The sequence below is a fragment of the Myotis yumanensis genome, unplaced genomic scaffold (assembly GCF_028538775.1).
Source record: "Myotis yumanensis isolate MYYU_CA2020_CCGP unplaced genomic scaffold, mMyoYum1.0.hap1 SCAF_5, whole genome shotgun sequence".
Classification (NCBI taxonomy): domain Eukaryota; kingdom Metazoa; phylum Chordata; class Mammalia; order Chiroptera; family Vespertilionidae; genus Myotis; species Myotis yumanensis.
Genome location: NW_027223756.1, coordinates 107,834,743 through 107,847,791, shown reverse-complemented (window position 1 = coordinate 107,847,791; position 13,049 = coordinate 107,834,743). Strand labels below are relative to the sequence as shown.

General features: G+C 50.5%; 1 protein-coding gene across 1 annotated transcript; it reads right to left on the bottom strand.

Moving 5' to 3' along the window:
- Positions 1–7,955: 7,955 nt before the first annotated feature.
- Positions 7,956–10,521, bottom strand: PROP1 (PROP paired-like homeobox 1). The gene is made up of 3 exons (XM_070414171.1): positions 10,413–10,521; positions 9,031–9,260; positions 7,956–8,294 (listed from the first exon to the last, which is right to left on the bottom strand). Exons 1-3 carry the CDS (start codon positions 10,519–10,521, stop codon positions 7,956–7,958), a joined length of 678 nt encoding a protein of 225 aa, XP_070270272.1.
- Between the last annotated feature and the right edge of the window lie 2,528 nt (positions 10,522–13,049).

Sequence of the window (13,049 nt, the reverse complement as noted above, 5' to 3'; positions counted from 1 at the left end):
TTTTAAAAAAACATATTTTTATTGGTTCAGAGAGGAAGGGAGAGGGAGAACAGAGAGAGAGACATCAATGATGAGAGAGAATCATTGATTGGCTGCCTCCTGCAAGCCCCACACTGGGGATCGAGCCCACAACCTGGGCCTGTGCCCTTGACTGGAATCAAACCTGGGACCCTTCAGTCCGCAGGCTGATGCTCTATTCACTGAGCCAAACTGGCTAGGGCTCTTCTAGTACTCTTTTTATTTATTATTATTATTTACTTTTTCTTATTATTCTTTTTTTTTTTTAAAATATATTTTATTGATTTTTTACAGAGAGGAAGGGAGAGAGATAGAGAGTCAGAAACATCGATGAAAGAGAAACATCAATCAGCTGCCTCCTGCACATCTCCCACTGGGGATGTGCCCGCAACCAAGGCACACGCCCCTGACCGGAATCGAACCCGGGACCCTTCAGTCCGCAGGCCGACGCTCTATCCACTGAGCCAAACCGGCTTCGGCGTTTCTTATTATTCTTGTTCTCTTTCCTAATTCTTTCTTCTTTTGTGGCTGTTTTTGCTGTTGCTCTTGAGTTCTTTTGTATGTTTTCATTTATTTCCTGTTTTGCTTTGTTTTGTCAGCACCTGTGCAACAGCTTGCACACTGTGGTCAGGGGGAGCCTAACAGTTAGGATGCTTGAGAGGAGATCCCATGCATGAATGGGACAACAGTCAAGACCCAATTACAACAGCAGAGCCCAAATAACCCACAAAGTGACAGTCCTAGAGCAGCCAGCTCAGGATTTCAAGGAGACCATACCACTGGGCCCCCCAAAAAATTTGCTACCAAAGGTCTACACATGAAGACTGGGAGTCATAGCAGTTATAGCTAATACATAGCAACAGATGCAAAAAGATAACTAAAATGGGGAGACAACACCCAAATGAAAGAAGAGAAAGAATATCTAGAAAAAATAAATAAATGGTATGGAAGTAAACAATTTAACAGACATAGAGTTCAGAGTAATGGTTCTAAGGTTGCTCAAGGAACTTAAATACAACCACAAAGAACTTAGTGAGAATTACATCAGCATGACAAAGTACATAGAAACCATAAATAACAACCAGTTGGAAATGAAGAATACTATAGGTGACATCAACAATACACTGGAGCCTGACCAGTGCGGCTCAGTGGTTGAGTGTCGACCTATGAACCAGAAGGTCATGGTTTGATTCCCAGGCAGGGCACATGCCTAGGTTGTGGGCTCAGTCTCCAGTAGGGGGCTTGCAGGAGGCAGCCGATCAAGATTTTCTCTCATCATTAATGTTTCTCCTCTCTCTCTCTCTCTCTCTCTCTCTCTCCCTTCCTCTGTGAAATCAATAAAAATATTTTTATAAAAGCATGAAGAGAATATAAGGGAACATTGGGACAACATGAAATGGAACAACATCCACATCACAGGGGTATCAGAGGGAAAAGAAAGTGAGCGAGGGATAGAGGACTTTTTGAAGAAATAATAACAAAAATCTTCCCTAATCTGGTGAAGGAAAAAGTCACACAGGTTCAGGAAGCACAGAGAGTCCCAAGCAAGTTGAACAAAAAGAGACCACAGCAAGACACATCATAATTAAAATGGCAAACATTAAAGACAAACAGAGAATCTTAAGAAGAGAGAGGGAGAGAGAGAGAGAGACAGTCAGTTATCTACATGGGAGCTCCCATAAGGCTGTCAGCTGAAACAGGACAAGCCAGAAGAGAATGGTATGGAATATTCAAAGCAATGAAAATCAAGGTTCTGAATCAAGACTACTTGATGCAGCAAGGCTATCATTCAAAATTGAAGGTGAAATAAAGAGCTTCCCAGACACACACATAAAAACCAAAGGAGTTTATTATCTATCACCAAACCAGAATTGCAAGAAATGCTAAAGGGACTATTGTAAGAAGAAGAAGAAGGGGAGCATGTCCATAAAGAATAAAAATGAAAAAACGTATCAATCATAACCTTAAATGTAAATGGCTTACATGCTCCAATGAAAGGAGACAAAAATGTCACTACATAATACTAAAGGGATCAATCCAACAAGAGGCTATAACCCTTGTAAACATATATGTATGCAAAAGAAACCATATATGCATGCAATATAGGAGCACTTAAATTTATCTAAAGATTCCTGGAGGACTTTTAGGGAAAGATCACCAGCAATACAGTCATAGTAGAGGCTTTTGACACCGCACTGGCATTTCTGGATAGATCTTCCAAACAAAAAAATCAATATGGAAGCTACAACCTTAAATGACACACCAAATCAGATGGATTTAATTGATATTTACGGAACATTTCACCCCAAAGCTGCAAAAGTGCATATGGAGCGTTCTCAAATATACCACATGTCAGGACACAAAATAAGTCTTTATAAGTTCAAAATGATTGAAATCATATCAAGCATCTTCTCGAATCACAATGGCATGAAACTAGAAATAAACTATAATAAAAAAACTTGCCCAGCTGGCATGGCTCAGTGTTTGAGTGTCAACCTATGAATGAGGAGGTCACGGTTCGATTCCCAGTCAGGGCCCATTCCCCACTGTGGGGCGAATGCAGGAGGAAGCCAATCAATGATTCTCTCATCATTGATTTTTCCATCTTTCTCTCCCTCGCCCTTCCTCTCTCTTTTTTAAAAAAAAATGTTTTATTGATTTTTTACAGAGAAGAAGGGAGAGGGATAGAGAGCCAGAAAAATCGATGAGAGAGAAACATCGATCAGCTGCCTCTTGCACACCCCCCCAACCAAGGTACATGCCCTTGACCGGAATCGAACCTGGGACCCTTTAGTCCACAGGCCGACGCTCTATCCACTGAGCCCAACCGGTCAGGGCTATTCATTCTCTTGAATATGGAAACAGGCTCCCGGATCAATACAGATCTGGTGGCTGCTGAGTCCAGTGGGCAGGCAGGCCCTCCTCCGGGCAGAGGCCCCGGTGGGCTTCACAGCTTCCAAGCAGGTGTTGGGGACTCGGGGGAGCTGCTTCTCAGGCAGCAAATACTGTTGGCAACATTCATTTTTAAAGTTGGGAACACGTACTGGCTCTTCCAAAGAACTGCCAGTTCTGGGGGGTCGGGGTGAGAAAGACCCCTTCCTGAATGTTCTGTGTGCCCGTGAGAGGAAAGGCCGGGCCAGCGGCCTGCCCACTGCTGCCCCTCAGCGCACACAGCCCCGTCACTGGGACTGCAGATAGTTTTGGAGAGACTGAGGCAGGGGCAGGGAGCGATGTCCTGCAGGCGCTGGCGGCCCAGGGCCAGGCGGATGGCTCTCCGGACAGGTCCAGCAGCGCAGGGGCTGGGCATAAAAGAGAGGGCGGACGCCCGCAGGTCCCAGACTCCCCGGGGAGGCGGCTGCCGCCGCCACCTACTCCGCCGCCTCCCGCCCCCCCCCCCCCCCCCAGCTCCCCTGAAGACGCCGGCTCGCTCCCTGGGGCCACGGCTGGTGCCCAGCAGCAGCGTCCCTTCTGCCGGGCAGTGTAGCCCGGAGGTGGAGCGTTCTTGGGGCAGTTGGCGCTCGGACGCCACGGGAAGGTGCGAGAGGTCGGGTAGGAGCGGGCAAGCGCCCTCCTGCGCAGATCCCGGGGCGCGCCGAGGCCCCCGCAGTAGCCGCTCCAAAGCTCTGCGCCCGACCAGGAGGGCGGCGGCTCCGGAGCTCAGGGCTCACGGCCGCGCCTCGGATGCCGGTCCCTGGCACGCCCTGCGGCCTCCCCTGCGCCCTGAGCGCAGGCAGCGGTGGCTGGAGCCGCCCCGGACGCCGACTGCGGTGCGCTCTTCGCCCTCCCCCAGGGCTGGGCGCCTTTGTGCGCGGGGCGCGCCGACCGCTGGCCGGCACTGGATGCTGCAGCCGCTGCCGCCACCCCCTCCTCCACCACCGCCCGCTCCCCGTCTTCTAGGCGGGCCGGAGGCTCTGGTCTGCAAAGTTTCTGTTGAGAAATCAGCTGACAGTCTTATAGGAGGTCTCTTGTAGCTGCTTTTCTCTTGCTGCTTTTAAGATTCTCTCTTTGTCTCTAACCCTTGGCATTTTAATTACGATGTGTCTTGGTGTGGGCCTCTTTGGGCTCATCTTGTTTGGGACTCTGCGCTTCCTGGGCTTGTATGTCTATACTCATCACCAGGTTAGGAAAGTTTCCTATTATTATTTTTTTATATAAGCTTTTAATTCCTTGCTCTCTCTGTTTCTGGCACCGCCACGATGTGAATGTTGGTGTGCTTGAAGCTGTCCCAGAGGCTCCTTATATTATCCCCATTTATTTTTTGCTGTTTTGCTTGGATGTTTTCTGCTGTCGTATCTTCCAGATCTCTGATTTGATCTTCTGCTTCATCTACTCCACTGTTGATTCCTGTAATGTATTTTTCATTTCAGTTAATGTAGTCTTTATTTCTGACTGGTTCTTTTTTTCTGGTTTCTAGGTCCATTTTTTACATTTCCTATCTCTTTGTTGAAGTTCTCATAAGTTCTACTTTTCCTCTAAGTTCATGGGACATCCTTACAAGCAGTGTTTTGAACTCTGCATCTGGTAGATTGCTTATCTCCACTTTGTTTAGTTATTTTCCTGGAGTTTTATTCTCTTCTTTCACTTGGGACATGTTTCTTTGTCTCCTCATTTTGGCTGTTTTCTTGTGTTTGTTTCTATATATTAGGTAGAGCTGTTTCATCTCCTCGGCTTGGTAGAGTGGCCAGGTGCAGTGGTCGGCAAACTCATCAGTCAACAGAACCAAATATCAACAGTACTTCTTCAAAATAGACTCGCCCAGGCCGAAAACCGACTTCTGTGCATGGGCCACGAAGTTTCAATCGCACTGTACGTGCACGCCTGCACGTGGTATTTTGTGGAAGAGCCACACTCAAGGGGCCAAAGAGCCGCATGTGGCTCGCGAGCTGCAGTTTGCTGACCATGGGCCTAGTGTACTAAGTGACCTGTAGAGTCCAGTGGCTCAGCCTCCCCAATCACCCAAGCTGTTCATTTGAGGTGTGCACCCCATGTGGGCTGTGTACACCCTCCTCTTGCAGTTGAGCTTTGTTTGCTGTTGGCATGGCAATGGGAGAGATTTACCACCTTTCCAGTCAGTTGGAAGAACTGGCTGTGACCACTGACACCAACCTCCGAGCACAGTGGAGCAGCAGCTGTGCAGTGGCCCACCCATAGAACAGTGCTTACTTCAGCAGGGCTCTGGTGTCCACTGAGTCTGCCTCTTCAGTGTGTTGCTTGTGGAGGTGGTTGCATGGCGGTGGTTCAATGTGATCTGAAGCTGTCTACTGGGTGCCTGGCTCTGGGGCCTCCCAGGAAGTACAGGCCAAGGTCAGCCATTGCCTGTGTTCTGCCTGGGGCCACCCAGTATGAGCTACAAAGCGATCTGCAGATGGCTGCTACTTGTGCTGGGCTTGGAGGTGCCCAGGAAAGGCCAAGCTGTGAACCAAGGCAAGCTGCTGCTAGTGCCAGCCCTGGGGCCACTTAGGGAGAGGTACGGGGCTTGCTGAGGCCAGATGCTGCTTACTTGAGAGATTTTGGGAAAATCAGAAGCATGAGCCAAGACAGGCCATTCCTATAGTAAAGTCACTGGAAACAGCTTGTGTGGACCTAAAAGTTGGGTGGAGCAGGGCCTCAGGGAATCACCAGGGTGGGCAAACAGTGTGAACTTAGCTGATGGAATTTCAGATAGGCTCCTGCCTGCTGGGTTTGTGGACGCAAGGCTCAGCAGAGGAACAATGGCCTCTGCCAGCACTTCTGTCTGTGAGAAGGTACCCCCCCACCCCAGTCTTGCCTTGATGCCTGACAATTCCGTTCCTCCCCATGTGTCTCTGGTGCCTTTCAAGCTGTTGCCCCAGTGTTGGAGCTCAGAGGAAGTGAGTCTGAATAAGTCCATTCATGGGCCCTTTAAGAGGAACTGCTTAGGACTCCAGCAGCCCTCACTGAGCCATAATCCCTGCTGGATTTTACAGCCAGAAGTTATGGGACTTCTCTTTCTGGCACTAGAACCCTGGGCTGAGGAGCCTGGTGTGGGTTGAGACCCCCTCACTCCTCAGGTGGCACCTCCATGGCTGAGATATCCCTCCCATTTTAAAAAATACATATTTTTTATTGATTTCAGAGAGGAAGGGAGAGGGAGAGAGAGATAGAACCATCAATGATGGGAGAGAATCATTGATTGGCTGCCTCCTGCATGCCCCCCACTGGGGATGGAGCCAGCAACCTGGGCCTGTGCCAGACCCAGAATTGAACCATGACCTCCTGGTTCATAGGTCGAAGCTCAACCACTACACCAGCTCCACCAGCTGGGCCCATTTTCTTTTTTATTTTGTATTAATCCTCAGCCAGGGATATTTTTTCCATTGATTTTTAGAAAGAGTGGAAGGGAGGGAGTGGAAGAGATGGGGGGAGGGAAGTGGAGAGAGAGAAACATCGCTGTGAGACACATTGATTGGTTGACTCCTGCATGTGCCCTGACCGGGGCCAGGTGTTGAAGCTGCAACCCAGTATGTGCCCTTGACCCAGAATTGAACCCGAGACCCTTTGGTGCATGGCTGATGCTCTAACCACTAAATCACACTGGCCAGGGACCTATTTTTATCTGCCACACATGGTGTGGGACCAGCTTGTTCCTGTCTCTGCCCCTCCTACCAGTCTGGATGTGACTGTGTCTTTAATTCCCTAGTTGTAGGACTTCCATTCAGCCAGATTTCAGGTGGTTCTGAATGATGGTTGTTCTGTGGCTTAGTTGTAATTTTGATGTGGTTGTGGGAAGAAGTGAGTAACACGTTTACTTACACCTCCATCTTGCCTGGAAGTCCCCTCCTTTTTCTGAAGCATGATTTATTATAGTTTATTTCAACTAGGACCATGGTCAGCAAACTGCGGCTCGAGAACCACATGCGGCTCTTTGGGCCCTTGAGTGTGGCTCTTCCTAAGCCTTAGGAGCACCCTAATTAAGTTAATAACAATGTACCTACCTATATAGTTTAAGTTTAAAAAATTTGGCTCTCAAAAGAAATTTCAATCGTTGTACTGTTGATATTTGGCTCTGTTGACTAATGAGTTTGCCGACCACTGATAGGAGGTACAATCTCTCAGGGGTTTCCTATTTTAAAACACTACCATCACATCATGTAACTACATAAAAAACAGTGCTATAAATGGAACTGCCTGGCTTAGACCATATAGATTTCTGCACAGTCTTTATGGTATCTACACACACTCACACACACACACACACATCTTCTTCCTTTGTTCCAATTTAAAAAAAACCCACAAGAAAATAAAACATGCAGTCAACTTAAAAGTTAGGTTGAAAGAATGTTAAGTCTCCTACAGGCCAAGTGAGTCAGATCTTATTTATTTTTTATGAGACATTTGGGAGCCATTCTTTGGTGACTGAATTTGCAAGGTCTGTTGGAATCAGAAAGACTGAAGCTAAGGAAACCAATGAGAATTAGAAAATATTGAGCTAGCAAAAGCAGTGCCCGCTGGAATGGAGAAGAGAAGAATAAGTTCAAGAGATATTTCTAGGACAGAATGAACAAAAGTGAGTGACTGATTTGGGGTGTAGGGTGGGTGATTGGGAAGGAATGTATGGGTAGCCTGAAATCAGCTAGCAATGGCTCGGATGGAGATCTTAAATCGTGACCTCAATGAACGAAGCCTCACAAGCTCTATCTCCCTCAACCCTTTCTATTCGTCAGCAGCAACAGTTGCTTCCATCAAAACTACCCTTCCCCCAGTCGCCTCCATCGAGGCTTATGCGCATCTTCCAGTAGGTTCACCTCCCTAAATTCTCTCAATCACCTCAGTGAGCCTTGATCATGACCTCCCATTTTTTTAATTTCTACTTTCCGAGCTGCCCCTCACCATACTTCTACTTTACTCAGAAGGAAAGGAACCACCCAGTTTTCTCTGTTTCCTGGGCAATTAACTACCTTATTAGCACTTGTTTGACCTCAGTTCCAGGACTTCGGTGGCTCAAGGCTGAGAGGAAGCATGGGTGGGGGTGGGGGACAGGGAAGATGACCAGCAGGGTTTGGGTGCAAGGTGGGGTACCAGTCTTCGGACTGGTGGGGCCGAGCAAAGGAACCAGCTGTGGAGGGCTGAGAGGGAAGGGCATAATTGTAGGGGTGAGGGAAGCAGGTCCCCGGTGGCGATGGTGTGGAGTAGGAGTAGGGACAAGCAGGGGACTCGGGCAAGAAACCAGAGAAGGTGGCAGGAGACAGATGGGCCAGTGGCTGGAGCAGTGACCGCTCTTGCTTCCTCTGCTTAGCTCTGCGGTTCTGGAACCAGACCTGAGGAGGGGGGAGAATAGCCATGTCAGAGCCCTCCTCTCAGTTAGGTGGCACTGTTACATGCGACACCCTCCCCCGTGGCAGAAGGAATAGGCACAGGGCATAAATGTCTCCCTCGTCACCACAGGAGCAACGGTCTCCAGGAGCCATGTCTGCGCCAGACCTACTGACGAAGTGAGACGCACAGTTATCCCCAACTTGTATCTACATTCGCCCTACTGTAATTTGGGTAAGAAATCTTAACTTGCAACAAGCAGGAGATAAATATGACACCATGGCATTTCTCCCTCCCCAGAGAATAAGACAGTTCCCCTAGCGTTATCAGACATTCAGACAATGGACAAGTTGAATTGTTGTAGACAGGGTTGGATTTAGGGCCGGGTTTATGCTTAAGATTGATGAACTCCACGGTTAGAATTGAGGGAGCCTCAGGCTGGTTGAGTTTTGAGGCCATGGTTAGGGACAAGGTTATGTGTCTATATGTAGGTGAAGAGTTAAGATTGAATTTCTGTTGGAATTCACATCACTGTTAAGGGTGGGGGTCGGTGCTGAAATGCAAGTTCGATTAGGTTAGCACTAGGGTTAACTTAGGGACACTCCCGTGCAGAGGAGGTTCTGTTGACTGTTGGACGGGCTATATTTTGGTGAATTTTAGGTTGGGTCATAATGCCTGTGAGCATGTGTGTCCCAGTAGTTCCTCAACACCCGAACCGCACTTCTTCCCAGAATCCATCACCTGGATTCTGGCCTCGCTGAGACCGGTGTCCCGGGCCAGGTCCTCTCGGGCCCAAATGTCAGGGTACTGGTTCCTCCCAAAGGCTGACTCCAGCTGCTCCAGCTGCGCTGGGCTGAAGGTGGTGCGGTGGCGGCGCCGGGAGTGCAGGTGGCCTCTCTGTCCTTGCGGGGAAAGCCGTGGTGTCCCCACTCCCACACCAGAGAGGCTCCTGCAGGGCTGGGCGCTCAGGTCTGGGGAGGGAGGGAGGGAGAGATGCTGCTCAGTGGACCCACCGTCCATTCCCGACGCTGGTGCTGTCCCCCCGAGAGTCTGCTCAGAGCCTCTGTGCTGTCCATATACACTCTGCCCAGACAGAAACCCTGCAGCTTTCATAACCAGCTGGACCCAGCTCAGCCTTGGCCCTGCCTCACCTCGAGTCTCCTAAGCCAGGCTGCCTCTCCGCGTGGGATCCACTCTTCAGACTCACTCCTCCTCCTGGGCACTCAGCTCTGGCAGCCTGGCCTCTGCAGGGCATGCCCACCCCATCCCACTCTCCAGGTCCACCCCCTGCAACAAGCCGCCTCTTGCGTCTCACCCTGTGGCTGCCCTATTTGCTCTGACATCCAACCGACTGTCCAGGTTTCTGAGACCCATTACTTGTCCCTGTCTTAGGGCTCACGTCCACCGAAACCTTCGTCACACTGCTCCTATCCTCCCACACCCCTCCCGCCCGGGGAAGACAAACCGCTCCCCCCTCTTCCGCTCAGACACACCCTCCCCTCTTCATTTCATCTTCTCCCTTATTCCGGCCCTGGCTGGCCACTCGGCTGCAGGAACCTGAGCTCGTGGGAAAGGCTTGTCTGTCCTTCCCACAGGCTCCCTAAGCCCCACACTAATTAGTCTGAGAGCCCGCGGGGAAGAGAGAACAGGGAGAGAAAAGAAACACCTGGAAGGCACTTGCTGAGACAAGGAGGTGTCTGGAGTAGCGGCACCCCATCCCCATGGGGACCCAGGGGCCTGGCCCCACCCAGTGCCCACCTTCGGCCTTGGGGACACAGATGCTTTGAGCCACTGGTCCCCCCACTCTCCTCAGATCCCAAACCCTAGCCCCTCCAGCCCCCTCCTTCAGAGAAGGCGGTGCAGTGGGCAAACTGAGGCCAAGAGCCAGGAGCCAGGCCCAGCTTTCTCTGTGCCCACACCACGTGAGGTGAGCCGCTCAGCAGCTCAGCAACACCAGGGAAGGAGGGCCCAGGCTTTCCCGGGTCCCCATGGCTCTAACATTGCAGGGCTCTGTTCTATTTCTTCTCTTCACCTTCCTTGTGTCAAACCATTGCCCCACGGAGCCCAGGCATGGAGCCCCCGCACCTGCCGCCTCAGCAGGAGCGCCCCAGAGATTCACTCACCCACCGTGGAGGTCTGAGTCCTGGCGACTGGGCAGCTCTCCAGCCAGAGGCTGCTGCAAACTCGCCCCTTCCTTGGCTTACCCTGCTCACGCCTCCTTTCCACATCCATGCCTACAACAGCACCCTGGACAGTCCCCGCCTGTCCTGTGTGCCAGTCTCTAATCGGGGGCAGTCTTTCCCTCTTCCTGTTGTTCCTTCTACGCCTGTTACCTCGCTCTGTCTCCCTCTGTTTATACCTCTCTCTTGTCTCTCTCTCTCTCTCTCTCTCTCTGTAGATATAGATAGATATCTCTGTTTTTTTTCCCACTGTCTCCTTTTTTCTAATTCCCCAGTTCTTTGCTTGAGCTTCACCTCTTTCTCTGTCTTGCCCTCCCCCTGTTTGTTTCTGCCTCTATTATCCTCTCGCTGCCCCTTCGCTCTGCACACTGTCTCCCTTTGCTCTCAGCTGCCTCCTTGCCTAGCTTGCAACCCCACACCACCTCTGTCTTGAAGGAATGACCTCCTCCTGGCCCTGTGGGCCCATCCAATCACGGCCTGGTCACCAGAGCCCCTTCATCAGGGGAGGATCACAAGCCGGATGAGGGAAGGTGCTCTGCTGGAGGGTCCAGGGACTGGGGCCAAGAGCTCCTGTTCCCAGAGGACAACATTCTTTTGTCCTGTTAAATCCCCTCCTGGGAGTGGAGGGGAAGGAGGAGAAAATGCATTCCTCCTAAGACCCTTCCTCAGAACCCCACCTGGGGGAGGGGGCAACGGGGGCCAGGAGCAGGGCCTGCCTGGCATCTCAGCCCGTGGGTGCTGCCCACAGGCCTGTGTCCAGACAACTAAGAAACTAAGAGATACAAGTGCATCCTGGCCCCTCCAGGATACCCTGATTCTCAGAATACACCAGACACCCCCCAGGACAACCTGAGCCACCGGCTGAGTCTCCAGGACACCACAGTTCCCAGTGCTCTCTGCTTCCTCCTCCACATGTCACCGCCTCATTCACCCAGGGCCCCGGACTCCGCGATCTTCCAAGGTTGCCTAGACTTTCAGAAAACTCTGACCCTGAAAAGCACCTGAATTCCAGGGGCACCTTGAACCCCCTGGGCCTCAGGACTCTGCAGGAGACTGGGATTCCTGTGACATTCCAACATTTGGATTGCTCAAGGAAACCTGGATACACCCAAAATCCCGGAGCAGCCAGGACACCCTGACACCCACAGTACTCTGGCCTTGAGGCTACACAGACCCAGGAAGTACATTCTGACATCCTAGGACATCCTGACTCTTTAACGACAACCTGATATCCCAGGAATCTAGGGTCCTCTAGGACACACTGAAATCCAGAACATTCCACCTCCACTAGGAGATCCCCTGTCCCCACTATGAAGCTCTGAGCTCTCAGGACACACTGCCCCAAAGCGGACACCCTAACCCCCTTAGAACACACTGCACCCATACAACAGTCTGATCCTCAAGGTCATGCTAATCCTTCACACACATCCTTTAAAAGCATCCCGACAAGTTAAGACAGAAAATCATCATAATCCTCTAGGACAGTGGTTCTCAACCTTCTGGCCCTTTAAATATAGTTCCTCATGTTGTGACCCAACCATAAAATTATTTTCGTTGCTACTTCATAGCTGTCATGTTGCTACTGTTATGAATTGTACTGTAAATATCTGATATGCAGGATGGTCTTAGGCGACCTCTGTGAAAGGGTCGTTCGACCGCCAAAGGGGTCGCGACCCACAGGTTGAGAACCGCTGCTTTAGGATCTTGAGACTTACAATATGGTCCATGAATCAAAAGCATCAGAAACATATTAAAGCTTGTTAAAATGCAGGATCGTGGCCCCATCACAGTCCTACTGAACCAGAATCTGAATTGCAACAGGATCCCCAGGAGAACGGAATGTACACTTGTCTTCGTCAACACAGGCTGCCAAACAAACAAACAAACACAAAACACAAAATCCCACACCCCAAACCCACAAACAAACAAACAAAACCAAAGGTTGGGTGGCTTAAACTATAGACCTTTATTTCTCACAGTCCTGGAGGCCAGGGAAGTCCACGATCAAGGCGCCCGCTGATCCAGATCCTGGCGAGAGCTCTGTTGTGGGTTGCAGACGGCCAGCGTCTCCACAGAGCAGGAGCGAGCCAGCTCTGGTGTCTCTTCCTCTTCTTACAAAGACACTAATGTGGGGCCATCGTGGGAGCCCCACACTCACCATGTCCTCTAACCCCAACCACCTCCCAAAGGCCCCACCTCCAAATACCCTCACACTGGGGTCAGGGCTTCAACTTCTGAACTGGAAGGAGGCACATTCAATCGTAATAACATTAAAGTCGAGAAACACTGACCCGAGATACCAGCCCCTCTCCCTCTACCCCAAGATATACCGTGACCTTAGAATAACCTGAGCTCCATGACAGCCATGACCTTCAGAGACCCAGTAACATGTAGTCAACTTGGACCCACAAGCAAGCATTGAAATCCAACGTACCCTGACGCCTCAAGATCCCCTAACACTACACGGGAACTCTGCCCCGCCTCCCAGGACAGCCTAATTTCCCGGGACCTGTTGATATTACAAAGAAACTTTGACCCACTAGTCCTGTTCTCAGAGGATACTGAGGCATCATAACTTTG